The 23,364-nt window shown below is 41.7% G+C and overlaps 1 protein-coding gene across 1 annotated transcript in view; it reads right to left on the minus strand.

Moving 5' to 3' along the window:
* The window catches only part of GPR158 (G protein-coupled receptor 158), a 326,439-nt gene extending 312,257 nt beyond the window's left edge, over positions 1–14,182 (minus strand). The window contains exon 1 of the mRNA XM_089906217.1: positions 10,616–14,182. Within this exon, the coding sequence (XP_089762343.1) occupies positions 10,616–11,517 (902 nt within the window). The 5' untranslated portion in view covers positions 11,518–14,182. The remainder of the gene's footprint in view (positions 1–10,615) is intronic.
* Between the last annotated feature and the right edge of the window lie 9,182 nt (positions 14,183–23,364).

The raw sequence follows: 23,364 nt of genomic DNA on the forward strand, positions 1-23,364 counted from the left end.
AAATATGCAAGGCACTTTCAAGAGGCAGTGAATATGGGAAGTCATGAAACGTGGTCCTTGCATTTGAAGGACCTGTAGAACTGGTTGGGGAAATATTATGTTTACATAAAGAGACAAATTATAACAACCAGAGGCAGCTGCTCTCATGATAGTCTCTGTGATCCCCCTGCCTTCATAACCTTCTAGTCATTCTGCCCTTGCCAGTAGGGTCATGGCCGGCAGCCAAAGTTTTTGGACGACTACAGCTGAAGCTGCCAAGTGTTTACAACTCTTAATTCTTACTCTTAAAATCGTTTAAGAGGAATTTTATGTGTTTCAAGCTTATCAGATACTGTTTAATTTTTCCCAAGTTTGTGTTTAAGGACCAGCTCCTTGTGAATTATGGAGACTTTGGTTTTTGTTTTGTTTTTTGAAATTTACTTTATTTTTATTTATTTTTGGCTGCGTTGGGTCTTCGTTGCTGCACGTGGGCTTTCTCTAGTTGCGGCGAGCGGGTCTAAGTTGCGGTGCACGGGCTTCTCATTGCAGTGGCTTCTCTTGTTGTGGAGCACGGGCTCTAGGCGCGCTGGCTTCAGTAGCTGTGGCACACGAGCTCAGTAGCTGTGGCACACGAGCTCAGTAGTTGTGGCACACAGGCTTAGTTGCTCCGCGGCATGTGGGATCTTCCCGGACCAAGGCTCGAACCTGTGTCCCCTGCATTGGCAGGTGGATTCTTAACCACTGCGCCACCAGGGAAGCCCCAAGACTTTGTTTTTGATACAGACTTCTGAAGCTGTCCCCACATGTCTTCTTCACAGGGTCTGAAAGGGCCTAGGAATGTACTATCAGGCTTTTCAGGTGATCCTGATACCCAGCTAAGTTTGTAATCAGTGAATAATGACCGTAAATTAACGTTCACTTGATGACTCAGGGTCTTTTTATCTGTGCCTGTTATTAAACTACAAGTTCACTGCAGCCATAGCCAGTGCAAGTGATGGTCACCACTTCCCTGGGTCTCAATTTCCTCATGTGTAAAAGTAAAAATAAGTTGGATTACATGATCTCTAAAATCCTTTTTACTTCTAAAATTCTAATTCTTCAAAAAGGAGCTTTCCCAGGATGTTTACTAGAACATTGTTTCTTTCAAGAATGCCCCAGTTGTTATTTGCTTCTTTCTCAAAAAAGTGGAAAGACAAATAGATTTCTAAATAACTTTCAGAGGGCTGTAATATGAGGGTCTTCCCACAAATCTAATTATTAAGTTAGTACCTGAAACAGCTTTCTGAAGTGTGCCTTATCCAGATTAATAGTAATCTTCATCTTTCTCTTCATGAGCTTTGGTCTCATCTCTTAACATTCACAACATCATCTCTCATTTCTCTGTAATCAACACAGTATACAGCAGCACGCTCCTCGTTTCTTGCCCCTGAAGCTCACATGTACTACATGTTTATGGATGGCACAGGAGGAAGTAGGCATGCATCAGTTTGTGCTATGGTAATTTGTAAAGCCTAAACATTCTTTTCCATCATGTAGCCATTGTTATTTTTTAAGGTTTCTTCTGACAGGATTCTAAACATAGTAATGTTAAAAACTGTCTTTAAACATGTTAAAGCCTTAAATAATGTCTATATAATATGTCATTTTAATTATTTCTTCTAGGAAATTTCATTTATAATATGTTCAAATTATGAACAGCTTCTAGTTGAATCAATAAAGGTAAAGTGGCAAACAGAGCATTTTAGGGAATTCCCTGGTGGTCCAGCTGTTAGGGTCCGAGCTTCCACTGTAGGGGGCCTGGGTTGGATCCCTGGTCGGGGAACTAAGATCCTGCAAGCCATGCAGCGCAGCCAAAAAAAAAAAAAATCATTAAAAAAACCAGAGCATTTTAAGAATATATATTGTAAGGTATTAATATTCCTTTAATGGGATAAGCTCTGCATCAGCCTGTTTATAGCTTTGACTTCCTGAGATAAAGTTCTGAAATGCAAGCACAGCCAACCTATCTTTATAATGATTAAGTCGTCAGGAACTTGATTCCTCACTACTTGCTAGAAAAGAATAATTCAGTTTCATCAGAACTATGAAAGTGCTCAGTGGTAAACAGAGCTTCATGAAAAAGTAAAACACTATTCCACAGCATCATAGATTGCTAACTGTTTTTCATCTTTTCATTCATCTCCATTTGTTCCCTGTCCACACTCCTCTCTACACCCTACTTTCTCCCTCTCTCCTCTCTTTGTCCCCACAGAGGTTCACACACACACACACACACACACACACACACAGACACACACACATTTTCTTTTCCAAATGCATCCTTTAATGGGAAATCTTAAATATGAGACATTTAGCTATATAAGTAGCAAATCCATGCTTAGCAACAAGTTCTGGAAATAATTTGGCCAGATGTTCTTTTTGAGCCTTAATGACATCTAAATGTGAATTAATATTCCATCGATTCATCAGAATTTTCCAGTTCTCATTCATGTCAGATTCTATATATGCAGTGATCTTATGTTCCAGACAAACAAATAGAAATGTGATCTGACAAACTCACACACACACACACACACACTCACACACACACACACACACACACACATACACACACACACACACATAGATACATATAGAACTCTTGAAATAGGATAGCCACAGAATAGCATTTTTATGTGTTCCCTCTACACCAGCTGCTTTCAACCAGAGACATTTTTACCCCTTAGGTGATACTTGGCAATGTTTGTAGACATTTTTGATTGTCACACTGGGCAGGGAGGTTGCTACTGGCATCCTGTGGGTAGAGTCAGGGGTGCTGCTAAACATCTTACAGCGAAAAAGCCCCCACAGAAAAGGGTTATCTGGCCCCAAATGTCGATAGTTCTGAGGTTGAGACACCCTGCTCTACATAGTGGTCTAAGGCATCAAATAAGGGGACAGCCAAACTCTTCATTCCATTCCCGGCAACTGACTAGAAAAGAAAGAGAAAAAACACATACCTCCACAATTCCATTTAAATCTCTTTAACCAAAACTAGTTACAAGGCTACGCCACAAAGCTTTTATTTCCACCCTGAAACCTCTAAGCACTTTAGAAAGGAAAGACAGATTTAGTCCCTCTATTTTTAGTTTATAAGTGGTCTTGTATTCTCACTGTCCTATCCATCTCCCCACAGTGTGAGTGAAACTCTTTGCCAGATGGTGTAGGAAAGATTTTGATAATCCTTACCTCACCTATTCTGAAAATAAGTTTCTGCAGCTTCTGGCCCGATGTTTTGTGTATTTCACATATATTAAAAAGACAGTGTGGTTACATGTTTTAGTATAGCTTGTCTTGTTTTAAAAATTATTATGAAGACAAATAGCAATCTGATATACAGCAGTAAGGTCTAGGTTTTTTGTTTCCATATAGGCATATTTTGCTGCATATTGATAGCTTATAGATGATAGTAGAACTTTATAGTTGGAGAGACCATGGAATTTAATTTCCCATTTTCTAATATCACAGTTCATCAAATATAAGATGCCATTAATTGTAAGATATGCTATTACATTCTGTACCACTAAAAGAAAGTGTATGCCAATTGGAAATGACATGCCCCCAATCATTAAGACACATCTCAGTTTGAGAGACATCAAAATGTGGAAAAGGTACATCTTAGAATTGATAAAATACATTATTTTGTACTACAATACCTTTTCCTCTTTCTGAGATAAAAGCCATGTGTCTTGTTATTCTATAAAAATCCTTCCACGATAATGTAATAAGGCATACACGTTGGAAAACACATAAGTGGTGAGAAAACCAGGTTAAGAAAGTAAACCAACATCTTATGTAATTCTAAGTTCCCTTTTAGGTTATAAGTGCACTGGGTACTTTGCTAACTGGACAGGATTTTTTTTTAATCCTGTTTTGTCTTATTCTAAATGGGGGAAAGTTACAAGAGATATTATAATGAATAAAAATTAACTGGATTTCAATTAATTATAAGTATCAGTTAACTATAAAAGAGAAAGAGACTGCCTTCTTTAATAAAAAGGAAGGAAACTGTTTTTTGGAGAAAATGATCTTGGGGTCAGATCACATTTAAGCTAATCTCTGTTTTCTATAAATTCTACCTATAATAAAGGTAATAAAACTAGGTGACTCCTGTGATTGCTTTGAGGCACTATAATATCCTTTGGTGTAAAAGAGAAAGTCAGTCATGGTTCCTACGCTAAGTTTGGTATTGTAGAAAATGGGGCTGGGGGGGTGGGTACCTGAGAAAGACTTTTAGCCAAGAGCATTAATTTTTTCCTAAACTGAAGAAGTATTTTATAGAACAGCCTATCCACCTAAATCTTTTCATAGGTCACGTTTTAGGAAGAAAGACTTGTTAGATGAGTAAATGCCCAGCCAAAGTAGAAATTACACCAGAAAAGGTTTCTTGCTAAAACTTGAAAAACGAATAATACTAAAAGACCAGCAAAACAAGCCAATGTACGTATGTGCCATAGCTGTGCTGGGCAAGAGCCTAATGATGCTGTTGTCTGCAAAGTGTCCGAAACATAGCCCCAAGACCGCTGAACTGCCTGTTTGCACATAGTGGCCATCAAGCTGCCAAAGTTATCAAAATTCCAATGTACTGTTTCAGTAATTCTGTTTAAATAACCCTGTGAACATCAATCCAGAGCTGAATAGAGAAGACAAACAAGGCACTAATGCTTCTGTACCAACCAAGTACAAATAACACCAACAGCATACTTCTTGGCATCCCAGTATATTACAATATAATCATAAAACACGGTGCATCTTGGAAAAAGGTAGCCTTAAAACCCTGAACAGTGAACAACAAACTGCTGCTTTTATGAAGTTGAAAGTAAAATTTGACTTATCCAGCAATTGAGGCCATAAAATCAGTCTTGTGAGGCATGAGTTCTCTCCCCAGAGGGGAGGCCTAAACTCCTGTCATTTATTTAGCAGTCTTGAAATCCCATTTCAGCTTCCGAATGCGTGTTCTAGAAGGTGGCAAGATAATGCTGTACCACTGCTACACCACACTAAATAGCCTCCTTTGAAGTATTAACACCAACTACAGAGTTAAGTCAGAGACAGGTTGTTTTTAAACAGTAAGTAGGAGCTTCAGGATGCCTAAACATTTGATTACCTTGGGGGAAATTACACAAGTGTACTGAGGCCCTTGGTTTAGAAATCTGTGAAACAGCTTCTTGTTGACTTTAAGTAAATTTCAGGTGATCTTTCAAGATCTAGAAACTCAGATCATGCTTATTCTTATTTTGAAATGGAGTTCTCATTTCCCTTAGTATGTATACTTAATTCAGTGTACACCGAGAGGGCTTTCTCTAAATAGCCTATGAGTAAATGACCATGATAAAGTTAAACACTGAACATATATGAACATGATCTGCATTTAAGTGAGGATACATTAACTGGTTTCAGCATAACCATCGAAACTTCACAAGTTAAAGTGACACATTTAATTATGTACATAATCATAGACTTTTAGATTATAAGGAGCCCAACAGGTCACCTAGTCCAGCCCCCTTTAATTTACAGATGAGGAAACAGGATTAGAAAGGCAACTGCTGCCCATGGGAACACCATAGTCAAGGATGTGGTCCAGGCTGGGGTCAATGTCTCCTGTCTCCAAGGCCAGTATTTCCCCCATGATCCGCTGTAATTACAAGCTTTCGCAATAATAGGAATGAAACTAAGTCATTATATAAATTATAAATTACTATAAATCATGTGACTTTAATACAACTAAAAGTGTTCAGTATTTAGGAAGACAGACGCTGTGACACAAAATATTTACTGAACTTCCTGTGTGATAACTGTTCTTCATTTAGTCTTTACAAAATCCCAAAGATACACTTTACTATTCACAGCTTAAAGATGAAATAATTGAGACTCAAAAGCCTCAATAGCAGAAGTCCATCTAAAAACTCTGATCCATTACCCAGGTAGACAGCTCTGTCGTGTTCCTGTAGGTAACCTCTTCACCACTACCAGTACCCACAAGAGAGACAGGGTATGTTTGGCCTAGAGCAAGATGGTCATTTCTCTAATACTATGTAAATTGCCATCTGCAGAGATCTATACCAGAATCTCTGATGGAGGTGTGTGGGCACATGTTTGTGAAGGAGAGAGAAGTAACCCCTCAGGAGTCAGTGACTCAGTGACACCAATGTTACTTATGTAAGTTTCTAAAAAGGCGTTTCCACACTATTGTGGAAAAATGCACATCTGACATTCATTTGGTGTCCTCTTCTTCTGCACATTCCTCCCCCATCAATATCATTTCCACAAGGTACTGCATTTATGTGTATCAGTCCTGTTTCCAAAGCCTCCTTGTTGCCCGTTGGATAGGTCGCTTAAGAACTCATAGAACAAAGAGTTATAAAGGTATATGGATATCGCCAAGTCTCTTTCCACGTTTTAATTGTGCAGAAACTGATTTTCAGACAGGTAATACAGCCAGTCAGAGACAAAACTGGGACTTAGGGCAAAGTTCTGACTCAAGTCTAATACTCTTCTCTCTATACAACATACTTGATTATATGATTGGCAAAAAAAAACAAGTGTCTGTCACTTATTTGGCCAAATATATTAATTATTTCAAGCCAATACCATGTTACATTTTTAATAACAAGGTGAAAACAAAATTGGTAATTAAGAGATAGCAGCATAGGGTAGTAGAAAGACAATACAAGCCTCATAGCTAGATAGATCTAAATTTAATTCACGCTCCCTAATTTACTAGCTGTGTTGCCCTGGGCAAGTTGCTCAACTTTCCTGAAGTTGTAACTACCTGAGAATACTAAGAACTACATGCAGTGGGATATTTATAAAACATCTGACACATAGTAGATGCTCAATATATATTGGTTCCCATTAATTCTAACCCACCACAAAAGAGCTGTGCCACTCTAGCAAATTCCTTTAGCCCTCTGGGTCTTACTTTCCTCCACTGTACAATGAGAAGAGGAAAGAAACCAAATGAATTCCAAAATCCCTTAAGGCTCATCAAGTAAGAATTCCCAAAGGTTCCTTTACCTTAATTTAAATTCAACAAACACTTAGGTACCTTATATTCATCCTAGGCACTAAACAGTTCCAACCACCACCAGGAACATGTCTATGAGTTCATTGGAATGGGCTCAAACTCCATAGTACTTTAAGTTCCACACAGAAAAATTAGTATACAAAAGCAAAGGACTTAACTTTGAAGAAAACTCTGCAAGGACATCACAAACCTAAGATGATAAATAAAAATAATTTAGAGTATACCTTAAATTGTTAGTCTCTCTTTTTTTTTTTTGCTGGGATAGAAGATGAGAACTTAAGTGTTTATACTATAGGTCTATAACAAGACTCAGGAGCCATTTAGGTAAAGCATTAATGCCATTTTGGGGGGGAAAAAAAGAGCAATAAACTTCTCTTCACATGTGAGTCTTACACTAGGCCTTAAAATTTAAGAAACCTGTGTCATTCTGAAGCAGAGGGGAATAAAATTTATTCTGAGAGGTGTTTTACAGTGATAAGCATTAATATAAGAAGGTAGTTGACCATGTTTTCCACATTACTTTTGAATTTCATATTTCAGATTTGAATTCTCTAAAAATAAAATATAATTTAAATCTTGAACCTTGTAAGTAAGACCTGGGGAAATATTAGCTGAAATAGTAACTGAAGTTAAATGAAAATCTTAACTACAAAGTTTATCCTCCTCTTCTCTTCCATGAGGAAATCATTAGCAGATTTTTTTTATCACAGATAAGGCTTTTTGCAAATAACACTCTATAGATTCAAAATAGATTTAAAATCATGATTAGAGCCTAGTCATGGTTTCTCAGAAATTCATTTGAGGTTTACCTGTTACCATACCTGTACAATATTATTCACTTACGTTATAAAAGTTTAGAATACACATCTTAGGTGATAAAACATCAACAACATCAAAAACATTTGCCTTTTATGAGTATGAAGAGACAGAAAAGGCCCGTTGAAATTTATATATATATATGGCATAGTGTGAACCAGAGGCAGAAGGCCTGGATCCTATTTCTGCTGTTGTTAAAAGCTCGATATGTGATTCTTGGACAAGTCACTTCACCTTTCTTATCTGTTTCTTTATGAAACAGGAAGAACCATCTGATCTAAGATTTCTTCCAGTTCCTATAATTAACATCTGTGTGAATCCTCAATACAGTACTTGAGGGGCATGGGACATAGGGCAAAAGTACTCACAGGAGAGCACTTATTCTGCTCTTCATGCGTGCTGCTAGGAGGAGCCAGATTCTGTAGAGAGCCACACACTAAATGGCCTGGCTTCGTGCCTTAGCTAAAGAACACCATCGATGACTAGGAAGGCACTTAAAGAGACTCAGCCAGAGGAAACAATCTATTTTCTGAACATAGTCCAAAAATTAGATAGGGTCGTGTGAGCCTACACAACATGACCCCTGGTGTCTCAGCCTTTTATCTTGGCCTGCGGAAGGCCTGAGTTCATGTAGGTGACCTATGGTTTCTGAGCCTTATGAGAAATATTTCTGAAAATGAATGGTTCTCATCCCCAGTCTCACATCTGACCCTTGAAAATACATATATTTTTATGCAGCAGCTGCAATACATGCAGCACTCCTAGGACACCTTCATGAGACAGAGTTTAGCATAGTGGTTAAAAGTGTGAATCGAGCTCAAATCCCGACTCTACTGCTTAACTGCTGCGTGATCTTAGGAAAGAAGCTTAATCTCTCTGTGCTTCAGGTTCCTTTTCTGTAAAATGGGGAAACTAATAAAACCTAACTCAGGTTTGTCGTGAGGATTAATCAAGATAATACATGCAAAGCAGCACAGAGCCTAACATAAAGTATCAATATACGTTAGTAAGCTGGATGAATGGATAGATCAATCGATCGATTGATCAACTGATCTTTCAGTCCTGGGCCCTGGGACTCCCTGAAAAGGCTTATGCGAAGGCCAAAAGCAATTTTCTAGCAGTGAATGGCATCTGCAGATCTTTTCTGAGCAAATAATATAGCAAAGACTCAAAGCTGGGCTCAGCTTTTACTAATAGGATCCTACAAAAATCAGGAGGAAGTAAGATTATCCTTAAAGTAGGAAAGAGTTACGCTGGTTTAAGACAAGATCCTTTAAAGAGATAGACACACCAAAAAAACATTTAATATGGTCATACAGAATTAGAGAAAGGAGGTTACTTTTCATTTATACCTTCTCAAGTGTTGCCAGCATTAAAAGCCACAGAATTTTATAACTGGATGGCTCCCTAGAGACCATCTAGTTCAACTCCCTTACTTGATAGGTAAGTTGTTGAGGCCCAGAGAGATTAAGCAACTTTCTTGAGGTCATTCAGCAGTAAATAACAGTGCCAAGACAAATAAGCTTTCTGACTCCTCCCATTTGCCCACCCAGTACTCCCCCTGGTAACTTTCACCAGGTCATCATCCTGTCCTTGTTGTACCAAAAGGGCATTAAAACACACACAGGTTTCTCGCTTTTGCCCAGTTTCCCAAAAAGTACAGAAGCAACCTCAACCCCCAAGACCTTCTTCCCATTGGGAATTGGGGAGGATACCAGTCAATCTGTGGCCTTCTCCCAGGCGTTCTTTGGAGTTTCCACTCTTTCCTTTCTGTTCCTCATGTTCACTCAACAGGGCTACTTCTAAAAGTCCCTCACCCCAAAAATCAGGCACGTCCCAGGGCACAAGTTACCACCTGCTAATCTGCAAATTCTCATCTTCCCACAAATGCTACACCTTGAGGCAGGAAATACAGAACTATTACTAAATTTTCTCTGAGCTCCCTGAGTGCATTCAGTGAGAACTGATCCCTCCCTCCCTAGGATGACTCAACCAGGTTCATTTATAAAGTATGTGTATGTGAAGGGCCAGAGAACCCTTAGGTGTGCCTAACACAGAAAACAGGAGAAAGAGGGGACCAAGGAATGGGAGATGGGTTGAGGGAAGGAGGGAGACAAGTAGAAGGAGCGCACCTGTCAAACTGCAAAGTATGGATCCTAGAGACAGCTGTGCTGCTGGGACTGACTCACTGCTGAAGGGACAGAACTGCCCAGGGGATTGCAGCGTTTTCATTAGGCGCTCTGGTAACTGACTAACAACAGACTGGCGCCTCAAACTACACACGTAGGAGGAAGTAGGTAGAGGCTATCCCGAAGTAGCGGGAATAACGAACTCTTTTCTTCCCACTCCCTTTCCTACTCTTGTGAGTTGGCACGCCACTCTGTGCCTGGCTGGCATGCCCTGAGCTTGCCAGGGTGCAGTGCATCACCCCTGACCGGGAACTCCCCTCCCTGCTCTCCCGAGGGTTAGAGAGAAACATAGGGCATCTCTCAGCTCTACCAAGAGCTCCTGTCCCTTGCCCCTTGCAGGGGAACTGATTTGAGAGAAAAGCTTTTGCTGAGTGTCTGAAGCTGACAGATGCGGGGCACTTCTTGTCCCTAAGCACTTGCGCCTGCGTGGGGTGTCCCTCAGCTTGGGTCTCTGCTTTGAAGGTGGGAGGCCTAAATGTCACAGACACAGTGTTCCTTCCCCACACGCGCACCTACCCATGAACCCGGAAGGAAGGCTTTGCTTTTATCTTTTTTCCCTCCCTACCTGAATTCCGGGACCAGGTTAGGCTGCAACCCGTAGAAAGCAGCGGAGAGAGTGACCAACCACCCGGGCTTGTAACTGCCGTTCTCGCACTCCAGATAAGGCGGAGACCACTTGACGTGGCTCTTGTCCCCGCTAAGACCGTCCCTGCGCCGCCAGCTGTGGCCCAGGCCCCGGGGCCCCTGATTGGAGCCGCGGCGGTGCAAGTGAGTCCTCCACTTGCGCCGGAGGCCGTGGAACCACTCGGTCTCCAGCGTGGCGTTGGCCAGGTGGTGTGATGAGGAGGACAGGTCCTGGAGCAGGATGCGACTCTCCTCGCGCGTGGCCTGGAGGAAGACCTGCGGGGCTGGGGCGGACAGCGACTCGGTGCTGAAGGTGATGGCCGCCCGGGAGATGCTGGGCTCACCCTCCAGGAGGCTCCGCACCAGTGCCCGGTACCACTCCAGGTCGTCCTGCGAGTTCTGCTCCCGCGACTTATTGCTCTGCAGCATCATGTTGAGGAAGTTGGTGGCGTGTGTCAGCGTGTCCAGCGCCCCGTGCAAGGAGGAATGGGAGCTGGCTAGGGCAGGCGACTTCCCCGGCAGGCCCGCCAACTCGTAGCGGCTGGAGCAGTTGGCTCGCTTCAGCTGGTGGGAGTCCCCGGTGTAGAGGTAAGAGGCCACGTCCATGGGCACCTCCTCGGCGATTTTCTGCGCCAAGATGGTGCCGTCGGTGGAGCGGCTCCAGGGAGCCGAGGGGTCCGAGGCAGAGGCTCGAGCCGGCTGCTGGGCGTGCTGCTTCGCCCTCAGGGTCTTCTCTCGAGAGGAATCCGTCCGACTTGGAGGGTCGCGGCTGGCGCCGGCAGCTCCCAATCCCAGGTGAACGAGCAGGAGGCAGCAGAGTAAGGGGTTAGCCATGGCTCCCATCTGCCTCGCAGCAAGGAGAGGAGGTAACGGAGGGAGTCACTTTTTAAATTTTGGTCGTCAATCTATCAGCACTAAGACTTTTACTAGGAGTCTTCCCCCTTTTCAGCTGGCACCCAGTCCAAAAGGACTTTAAAGTAGGGATGTTCTGAAATACGCGCGGCTGACTGAGCTACCGTCGCAGGAGATCAGATCACCTGTGGCAACGCCGGCTGCTCCTGCTCCACCATGGGTCTGCTCGGGATTGCGCACCTCGCAGCCTGGAGCCCGGCAGCGTACATCCCCTCTCGCCGCCAGCAGCTATAGTTGGCCTGCTTACGTCTTTCTGCTTAGCAGCTTCCACCGCCGCTCTCATTGAGGTGTGTTCAGGAGCTGCTGCTGCTGCTGCTGCTGCTGCCGCCGCCGCGGCCGCCAAAGACACTGCTCCATCGTCTCGCCCGTGGCAGGTCGTTCCCGCCTCCCGGCTCAGGCTCCTCCTCGTCCGCTTCGCCCCGAGGCGCGGAGCGCGCGCGCCCAGACCCGCACCGCGAGCGTAGCAGCTAGGGTTTCTTTTAAGGCGTTTGTCTTTCCGGAACCACGAGGGCTAGGCAGCTGGTTAATTGGAGTCTTTAAGTTTGGCCACAAACCACACTCCTGCCTCTCCCTGCTCTCGGGAGGAAAGCCGGTTTAAAGAGGCGGCTTGGCCGCAACCAAACCCTTGTAGGGCGGCTTCAAGTCGTCTTGTGCCCTGTTTGGCCGGCTCCTCTGTCAATCAGCCGACTGCCGTTTGTTGGGCTGGTGCGGGAGCTGTCCAGTGCTGAACCCAAGGCGCAGGAGGAGGCGGTGGCGCGGAATGCAGCTTCGCTGAGTCCTTTCACCCGCTCGCGTTCCCTGATGACTCGGGAACCTGAGGGGGTGAGAGGTGGGGTGGGCGGAGTGAAGGGAGAAGCGGACTTGTGGTGGCTCAGAGCGAAGGAAACTTGGATGTACCGAGGAGGAGGGTGTTGGCATCTTGCATGCTTAGTTAAATCAGCCTTTCCTTTTGCCTGGTAAAGAGGGAGAAAGTAGTTTTCATTTGTGGCTTAAATCGGAGGGAAGGGACGTAGGATGGAGACGTGTCCTCCCGAGCATCTGCTCATTTTGGGCAAATTATCAAATCTTCTTCCTTGTTGTCGGTTAAAGAAATGATTAAACCCTACTTGCCGAGGTCTTAGCTATAAGGGAGTAATGGAGACATCTACCGGCTGAACTTTAAGGGGAAAATGCCATATTAAAGGAGCCTCTCTGCTTGAAAGGGATGAAGGGGAACCTGTGGAAGTGTAAGCAAGTGAATATGTGGAAGGGAGAGAATATGTGCCGGGGCAGGACTCGGACTGTGAGAGAATGAGAATGAGTCTGTTGGGCGGGAAGGGAAGCCATTCTGACTGGGAGTTCCTAGAATTAATGGATGTAAGAACTAAGACATCTGGTTAACTATAGGTTGGGATGTCCCAGCAGAAGAAAGAAGAACTGAATAAGTATGCCAAGACCCCCCAGAATGATTGGAAAATCCCTTAACACAGTCTAATGGTTTTATTTGAAGCTTTAATAGGGTCTTCTGACATTTTCATTCTGAAAATACTAATTAGTACTTTGGATGGGTATGGTTTTATGCACCTCCACCTTCCATATGCACCTCCACTTTCAAATTCCCCAAGAAAGACACAGGATAGAAAGTCTCAAATTCACTTCGATTCCCAACTTAAAAAAAAAAAAATTACCTGTGGCATTCTAAGGTAGCACTGCTTAGATTTGCTTTATCATTTCATTTTATTCTTCCTGTTGAGAAAATACCTAAGCACAAAAATTTAAGCTCCAAAGAGCAAAAGTTTGTCTGCATTGGTCACTGTAGCATCTTGAGCACCTAGAACACACAGATGCCTGGCACATAGTTGGTTCCCACTAAATATTTGCTAAACTAATGAATGAACCAGAAGATAATGATGATGAAGCTAATTATTTAGGAATCCATCTCCTTACCTAAGAAGAGAAGTCTGCCTGATGTGTCAGTGGTGAGGGCTTTTGGAATAAGACATAGCAACCAGTTTTCCAAACTGCAGTGTATGGTCTCCAAGGGAGTTTTTATAGCTTTGCAAAGAATGGTTATTAGATTTGTGTTTATTTACAAGTAGAGTTCATGTTCATATCTGACTTGTTTAAATTTTGCTTTGCAGTGTATACGCTTTTGCCAAATAAAGGTCATCCCAGTTTAATCCTCTACTATAGCACACGTGGCAATAATAGGAGTTTCTGTTTGTTTAATTTATCAGAGTATACAATATGATTTTCTATTTAGTTGTCTAAAGACTGGTGTAATTTCATCATTAATTGATTTTTTTAAAGAAAACCTGTATAACTAATTAACAATCCTTTAAAATTTTCTAGTATTGCATTTTAAAAGGAAGATATAATTTTATTAGTCAGTACTTCTATAAGTAATTCAATGACTTAGCATAATTGAAAGATCTGGGTTCTGGTCCTATCATTATTTTAAGCAAGATATATGGACACTAACAATATATTTGAAGTTTCTGTGTCTCGGGATGCAAACTGTATGTGGGCCTCGTGATTTGACACTGAGGGAGTACTGAAATGACACCTGAGCCACTCTCCTGGAGTGCCAGTTCTTCCCCTAGTGCACAGCTAACAAGAATGGAGCAGGCTATGAGAGGTTCTTGCAATTTGGGCATTCCCTTCAGGGGATCACCTTCAGTCTACACTGCCAAACAACAGAGGTGAACTAGTTAGGTCTAGAACAACACTGCCCAATAGAAATATAATGTGAGTCACAAATGTGATCCACATATATAATCTCAAATGTTCCAGTAGCACATTTTAAGAGTAAAAAGAAAAAAAGTGAAATTAAATGTAATAATATATTTTATTTATCCCAATAGACCCAAAATGTTATTCAATAAGTAAACAGTATGACAGTTATTAATGAGATATTCTACAATTTTATACTAAATCCTCAGAATCCAATGTGTATTTTACACTCACAGCATATGGAACTTCATACTAGCTACATTTCAAGTGCTCAATAACCACCTGTGACCAGAGGCTACCATAGAATACAAGCTCTGGAAGATAGCACATCGTGGTCTAGAATGATCTAGAAAAGCTAGGTTTACTCACAATAAGGTACCATGGTCCAAATGGTCTAGGAGGCCTGTCCATTTAATAGATCTGGAGTCAAGGAAACTAACTGAGCAGATAGACAACCCTACGTCTATGTTAGTGTCTGTCACTGAAGGAGATCATCCAAAAGAAGTTATCATAGGGGACCAAGATATAACACATACTCATACCCCTCTAAGCAGACTACAAAATTCCACAGCAACTCACAGACATATTCATTCAACAAATGTTGACTTAGCCTCTGCTGTGTATCAGGCATCATGCTTAGTACTCGGGCAAACACCTGCATGATGGACACATGGACCTCACAGTCAAGTGTATAGAGAGAGAAACAATAAAAAAGCAAACAAATAAATTTTAAAATTACATATTGTGATCAGTGCCATGAAGAAATAAACGCTGTAAAGTTACAAAGAGTGCATGGTATGGGGGCAGGGAGATTCTTAGAGAGAGAAAGAAAAGGAAGACTTCTATGAGGAGGTAACAGTTGAGCTAAGATGTAAAAATGAGGAGTAGTTAACTAGGTAGTAAGTAGTAGTGAACTAGCTAAGGGTAAGATGAAAAGAAACTTAGCAAGAAAGAGAAATGGAAAAAGATGACTGCATTAAGATGAAGTTCATATATAATATAAAAAATACAAACAATTGAGACAAAAAGAAAATCATTTTATAGGATAATCAAGTGATCCTGGCATGAATAGCACCTCTGGCCCACCAATTACATGAGCGTGATTTGTAGAGGAGATAAATATCCCTGTGTAGCCTCAAGTTAAGAGCTAAGTTATCTAAATGCATATTAATACTGTGTGGGAGCTTGACTGTAATAGATCAGTGTATACAAGACCTGTAGGCCCTGTGTGAAAAGGCCCAAAGCGTTTTCATCACAGCCTGAAAAGTCAATCTAACTGCTTTAGAACAGTCAAATTTGCACTGATGAAAAAGCATTATGCAGTGGAGCTTTGAGTTATTAGTTGTCAGTATATTATTGATTTATCATTACTGTAAAAAGGAAGATGTGATATTAGCATATATTTAAGTAAAAGAAATTAAAGGAGGTTAAAAAAAACTGCTGAGACCAGATTTTATGTGAGCAGTATAGGTAAAGTTGTTTCTAAAATTTAAGTGCTCCTTTAAATCATTTAAATCAGCAAGGATTAGGACAGTGGGATATGGCGAAAGGACACTGGATTGGCAGTTGGGAGACCAAGCTCTAATTTCCACACTGCTGATGTCTAGTCATGTGACTTTTGACAGTTTCCTCAACCTCTCTGAGCCCTTTTGCTTCATCTTTAACATAAGAGTGATGTATTAGGGACTTCCCTGGTGGTGCAGTGGTTAAGAATCCACCTGCCAGGGCTTCCCTGGTGGCACAGTGGTTGAGAGTCCACCTGCCGATGCAGGGGACACAGGTTCGTGCCCCGGTCTGGGAAGATCCCACATGCTGCGGAGCGGCTAGGCCCGTGAGCCATGGCCACTGAGCCTGCGCGTCCGGAGCCTGTGCTCCGCAACGGAAGAGGCCACAACAGTGAGAGGCCCGCATACCGCAAAAAAAAAAAAAGAATCCACCTGCCAGCGTAGGGCCCATGGGTTCAAGCCCTGGTCCAGGAAGATCCCACCTGCTGCGGAGCAACTAAGCCCGTGCGCTACAACTACTGAGCCTGCGCTCTAGAGCCCACGAGGCACAACTACTGAAGCCTGTGCGCCTACAGTCCATGCTCCGCAACAAGAGAAGCCACCGCAATGAGAAGCCCACACACCGCAACGAAGAGTAGCCCCCACTGTCCGCAACTAGAGAAAGCCCAGGCACAGCAACGAAGACCCAGCGCAGCCAAAAAAATTTAATTAATTTTTAAGAATACTTAACTTAAAAAAAAAAAATAGTGATGTATTAGATACAGCCACAACTGAAACAATTTTAGCTGAGTGATGGATAATGGTCCAGGTATATTTTTCAGAACTCATCATTTTTGATAGTTCTAGATTTATAATGTAAATGTTATTTTTAGGTTAAATAATGCTAGGTCTCAGTAAACAAAGTGGCACAACCCGAATCAAATTCTTGATAAAGCAAATAAAGCCACAAAGAAGCAGCATAATCTGTCAATATAACACAAAATCAGAAATCCAGTTCTTATTCCTGGTCTTACTGAGATTCTGGATTTCCCTGAGCTTATGCTACCCCCTGTGCCTCACGTTCCCATTTGCAAAATGAAGATCATAGTCTTTGTTCCAAGGGTGGTGGTTTTGAAATTTCTGGGTGAAGAAGTGTCACTAGAGAATTCTGATCACTGCTGTAGGTCTGGGGGGAAGTTAAGAATCTGCATTTTAATAAGCACCACAGGTGGTTTTGATGCAAATAAGCCATGGAGCACATGCTGAGAAATGCTGCTTTGAGCCATGGAAAATAACTCTAAGATAATAGGGGAGAAGCTCTCCTGGTAAACAAAAAGCTGTGCTGTAAATTGTGAAATGTACCCTGTGGGGGGAAAAAATGAAAATAACACCTATAAAGAGATTATCATCATCACCTAATCATTTATATAGCACTTACAGTGGCCAGGCATTGCTCTAAGGATTTTACACACTTTAGCTCATTTAGTCTTCATTACCACACTGTGAGTTTGGTACAGCTACCATTTTACAGATGGGAAACAAACAAACAAATGAATTGCCCTAAGTACTACAGCTATCTGGCTCCAGGTGTCATACCCTTAATCACTACACCAGTGGTTCTCAAATGTTGATACACACTAGATATACCTGGAGAACTTTTGTCAAAGCACAAATTAGTGGCCTTAGCCCCAAAACTGCTGACTTGGTAGGTCTAGAATAAGGCCTGAGAATTTGCATTCCTAACAACTTCCCCTGTGATGTTAAAACTGCTGGTCCAGGGAACACACTTTGAGAACCACTGCTCTGAGATGTGCTTTTCATCATTATAATCCCTGACTTTTTGGTAACACTTTTCCATCCATTTAATGTGGAAAGAGGAGAAAGTCAAGGGATGAAAATATGCCTGAAATCTAGCAAGAAAAAAAAACTATTTCTAACTGAGAAAGCTTACTCAAGATGTTTATGTTTTTTACTTAGCAGTTTATTCTCATCTGCCTCCAGTTTACCCTTAAAACTCTTACTCCCTGTCAGCATCGCTTCTAACAACACTCCTGCTCTTTCCAGAGTCGTCTCCTCTGTTTTTCACTGTGAAGTCATGACTTGGGCTGTTCTTGCATTCCCAGTGAAGTGCAAACACAGTATCATCTATAGAGTCACTAGGGCTTTGACCCAAATTGCTAGTTTCATCATCTTAACATCAGGATTGTATGGAAAAGGAAAACAAAGAAACATAACATGGAAATATATGCCAACAAAATGTGAAAGAAGACAATCACTGCACATGTTCCAGGAATAGCCGCAGGCTAAGAAAATGACAAACCTAAGTATGAATCCAGGTACAAAACAGTTCTGCAAATCTATCGTTTTATTTTAACAGTAATATTATGTATGCCTACTTAAAAAAAAAAAAAGTTTCCTCCAGACCTCTGCTGCTATCCCTAAAGAAAAAAAAAAAAAGGAGGCAAAGAAATTTACTTTAAGATTTCCTATCTAATCTGTGGTCAGTTGGTCTCTCCTCCTCTTCCTCCTCTTTCTCCTCCTTTTACAGACAGTAAGTGCTCAATGACAGATTAGCTGTAAGTCTGGGTTGTCCCCAGGGAAAGGGAAGAGAGAACGTCCATACCTGTGAGACAGTTATTGACGTTTACTTAGAAGTGTCTTCTTTTGATTGCTTTCGGTACTAGCATTTAAGTAGGTCTGAGGCAGAAGCCTGAGTCCTATGGCATATATAAATCATTTCCACTTGTCCTTTTGATTTACCCTTGGGAATCAATAGTTTCAGGGAAAATTTTGCCTGGTCTTTACCAACAACTCCCTATTCAAACACAGGAGAATTTTAGAGAAGTTTTGGCACAGGAAGCTTTCAGTTCCTTTTGTTCACTGTGTCAGTGAATGTTCTTGGGTGATGGGGCTGGCTTCCAGTCTATATGGCCATCATTTATCACAGTGTCTGCGGAGGGATGGGTTCTTCATGAGCATAGAAAAAGCAGACTAGGGAACAAAGGCTAAAAAGAGAAACAGTTTTCAAGAATCTGCAGTATCATGAAGACCAAATGTGATGAAAAGTAGCTATCTCAATTGTTCGTTTTTATATCTCAAATCAGATATTTTAGAGTAAAAAATTAAAATGTAACTAAAAGTGAAGAAAGAAGTAAGAGGGACTTCCCTGGTGGCACCACGGTTAAGAATCCACCTGCCAATGCAGGGGACACAGGTTTGACCCCTGGTCCAGGAAGATCCCACATGCCGCAGAGCAACTAAGCCCGTGCGCCACAACTACTGAGCCTGCACTCTAGAGCCTGTGAGCCACAACTACTGAGCCCACGAGCCATAACTACCGAAGCTCGCGCACCTAGAGCCCATGGTCCGCAACAAGAGAAGCCACCACAATGAGAAGCCTGCACACCGCAACAAAGAGTAACCCCTGCTCACCGCAACTAGAGAAAGCCTGCGTGCAGCAACGAAGACCCAACACAGCCAAATAAATAAATAAATTTATTAAAAAAAGAAAAAGAAAGAAAGAAGAAAGCAATAAGAAGGCTTTTCTGAATGTCAGGGTTGTTGTTAATTGAAATGGATTAGCCAAGAGCAGAAGAGAATATCTTTCCTTGAAGAATAATTTGTGATCTCCAGTAGAAACTATATCCATGTATCAGAAATGAGCTATATTTAATTCTGCCTGGATAGACAAATGAACCAAATGGCCATTGGAATCTATTCTTCTCCTACAGTCCTATAATAGACTGAGGAATATATCCTGTTATGTCCCTACAAACAAGAAAACTAGTGCAGGCATATTTAACCCAAGTACTTCTTTTAGGCATCAAAATCCAATCTCTTTGTGCTACCACTCCTCTCACACTGCATTACTCAACCTGGCATTCAAGGCCATTTACTAACTTTTTTTGCCCATCCCACTAGTCCTCCACTACATTTTGGAGATACTCCATTCTAACAAAGCTATGCTGTTTACACTCTTCCTTTATAAGTAATTTGCACACTCCCATCCTATGTCTGCCTTTGTAGAAGTTAATTCTGTGTATTGAGAAAACTTCCACAAATACGCTTCCTCTCCTTTAAGACCTTTAAGAACTGCCAACACTTTGAATAGACATTTCTCCAAAGAAGATATACGATTGGCTAATAAGTGCATGGAAAAGATACTCAACATCATTAGCCTTTAGGGAAATGAAAATCAAAACCACAAGATACCATTACGTACCCACTAGAAGGGCTATAATAAACAAGACAGATGATAACAAATGTTGGTGAGGATGTGGAAAAACAGGAGCCTTCATATACTTCTGGTGGGAGTGTAAAGTGGCACAGTCACTTTGGAAAACAGATTAGCAGTTTCTCAAAAGAGTTGAACATAAACTATCGTGTGACCCAACAACTCTACTCCTGGGTATTTGCCCAAGAGAAATGAAAGCAGCATGTCCACACAAAGACACACACATGAATGTTCACGGCAGCTTTACTCACAGTAGCCGGAGTCCAGAAACCACGGACAAGGCCCATCAACTGGGGAATGGATAGACACAGTGTGGTACAGCCATATGGCAGAATCCTAGTCAGCCATAGCAATGAACAAATTGCCCGCACATGCTGTGTCACGGATAAAGCTCAGAAACGTTATGCTAAGTGAGAGAAGCTGGACCCAGAGACCACACGTTGTATTGAGATGTGATGTCCAGAAAAGGCAAATGTATGGAGACAAAGGGTAGATTAGTGGTTGCTTGGGGCTGGAAATGGGAATGAGAATCAACTGTAGAAAAAAAAAAAAAAAAGAATCACCTATAAATGGGCACAAGGGAATCTTACTGAGGGGGATGAAAATGTTCTAAAACTGATGATGGTAGCTGTACCACTCAGTAAAGTTATTTTCAGTAAAGTTATTTAAAATCATTTAAGTTTTACACTAGAAACTGGTGATATGTAAAATGTACCTAATAAAGTTTGTTAAAAAGAAAAAAAGAACTACCAACTCTAGGTAGTCTCCAAGATTGACTTGATTTTCTAGAATCAGCCTTTGATTCTAGCTAGAATCATCTTAGTTCTTAGAACCGATTCTGTATGATAATGGTTTACCTATGCTGATTTAATGCTATCTGTGAACATCTAGGTGAACAACCGAAGAAGTTTTGGGTAGCATTCTCATCTACATTATTTATTATTTTATTTTATTTAACAAATACCTATTGGGGGGTCCACTATGTGCCAGACACCATTCTATATAAAAGTGATGCTGCAGGAAACAAGTCAAGTTTCTGCCATTGTGGCACTTACATTCAGATGTAATATGTCCTGTGAGGAAAAATAAAGTGGGATAAGAAGATATATCAAGATTGGAGGTCAGGGAAAGCACCTCTGGTTAAGTGGCATTGAGTAGGAGAGTGAACGGTGTGAAAGACCGATACATGGGAAGACTCAGGAGAACAACTTTCCCAGCCGAAGATAATGATCATAAAACCCCTGAGAGAGTATCAAGCCTGGTCTGTCCCAGGAACAGCAAAAATTTCTGTGTGGATAGAGGTCAAGGAAAGGTGGATGGAGAGAGAAGGCAACAATCAAATCACATAGAGCTTTTTGCACTGTGGCAGTGAGTTTTGGTTTTATTACAAGGGCAATTGAAAGTCATGGGAAGGTTTTGACAGGAGTAACAAAATCATGGGGGCTGCTATAGAGACTGACTGAGGAGGGCAAGAATAGAAGCAGAGAGACCAGTTAGGAAGCTGTTGCATTAGTCAAAGTGAGAGACAAGGGTGGTTTAGACTAGAAGTGGATGGGGAAAGCAGGATGATAATGGTTGAGATGGTTGAAAATTGTTGAATTCAGGATTGTAATATTCCAAAGGTCGTGAATGTGGCTGCCCATTCATACCCTCTGAATTTCAGATGCAATTAAGGTTTTCCTAGAGTAAGAATAATATTAATATATAAAATAATGTGTGCCAACTTCATTTGGGAGTAGAATCCTAATTTTAGAATAAAACTTAATTCCATTCCTTAGAAAAATCACTGTTCCTATGTATCAGTTTAAAGTACTTATATCCCAACTGAAAAATGAGCACAAGACATGAACAGAAATTTCAAAACAGAAGAAACACATATGGCCAGTAAACACATAAAGCAAATGTTCAACCTCATTAGTGAGCGTGGAAATGCAAATCAAAACACGAGACATATGAGTTGTATCTATATGATTGGCAAAAATTAAAAAGTCCAATAATGCCAAGTTGTTGGCACTGGTTGTGGGAAGGATGGAGGAGATGTGGATTCACAAAATCTCTTATGCCCTGCTGGTAGAAATGTAAATTAGTATGATCGTTTTAGGAAATAATTTTGGATTATCTAGTAATGCCAAACATTCACCTACTCTATGGTCTAGCACTTTCACTCTTGATATATACACATAGGAAACTCTGTCCCATGTATACCCTATAATATATACAAGAATGTTAATAACATCACTGTTTAAACAGCACAAACCTGGAAATCCTGAATGCCTGTCCACAGGAGAACAGATGAATGAACTGTGTTATCCTCACACAGATGAAAATAAAGACAAGGAAATTATGAACACAGGATTCAGGGAGATGGCTGACCTCCTTGGGTTGGGGGGAGGTATGAGCATGGGATAGGGTACCCCTCACCCTTTACAATTCATTGGACTGACAAGTCTGGCAAAGAAATGGTGTAACTGTTCCAGTAGGTGCCAAGATATTACTCCTCCTCGGTAACACAGTCAGCTTTTCTGACTGACTTAGCCCAATGGCCAACAGTCTACTTGTGGCCAGTTTCGGTGCTCAGACAGGGCTCTGAGGGAGGTATCTGAGATCAGAAAGGGTTTTTAATGCCTGCCTTCAACTGTGCTGAGCCTCTGTCTTTGACGAAGTCCGCTCTAGGAGAAATCTGATTTCACTTCCGGAGAGTCCAGCCCTTTCTTCTCTTCCATATCAGTCTCTCTACTTATGGAGTCTGTATCCAGAGCACTATTTCAAGACCTCCAATGTGTCTCCTCAAAGACTGCCTGACCCACTTTCCAGATGGAGCCAACATCATCCTCCATCTGATCCATAAATCATGAACAGAAGGCTGAGGAAATGAGAAGCTGCGCTCCCACTGGGAGGGGAGTGAAGCTTCCAGCATGGGGTGCACAGCATGATCACAGAGGCACAACACAGTTCTCCAGAAAGCCAGTTCTGATGAATGACAGAACAGCCGGTTCCAGATGAAACTATCCTGGATTTTCAAATACGAACAGTAACATTGAAATGAGATAAGACTTACCACCAACTTAATTGGACATATTTAATTATATGTATTATGATTATTATGGCACCTGAAGACCAGATATAAATAGTAAGCCGTTCACATATTTTACCATCATAGCTATTTCTGGGATTCCCTCAGACAAAAGATGGGAGAGAGAAACGATAAAGTGTATGAGCTTCTCTCCTGCCGGAAGGGCACAGGGCACTGCTCCAGTCCTCCTTCTCTAAAAAGGATTGAAGGTGTCCCATAGCACCTGAAAGAAGAAAATAGCGAGATACCCCAGAGAGGCTGATTTCAGTGTTCAT

This window comes from Delphinapterus leucas, chromosome 2 (assembly GCF_059928025.1).
Source record: "Delphinapterus leucas isolate spDelLeu-1000000601 "Yukka" chromosome 2, BTC_Dleu_Yukka2, whole genome shotgun sequence".
Lineage (NCBI taxonomy): Eukaryota > Metazoa > Chordata > Mammalia > Artiodactyla > Monodontidae > Delphinapterus > Delphinapterus leucas.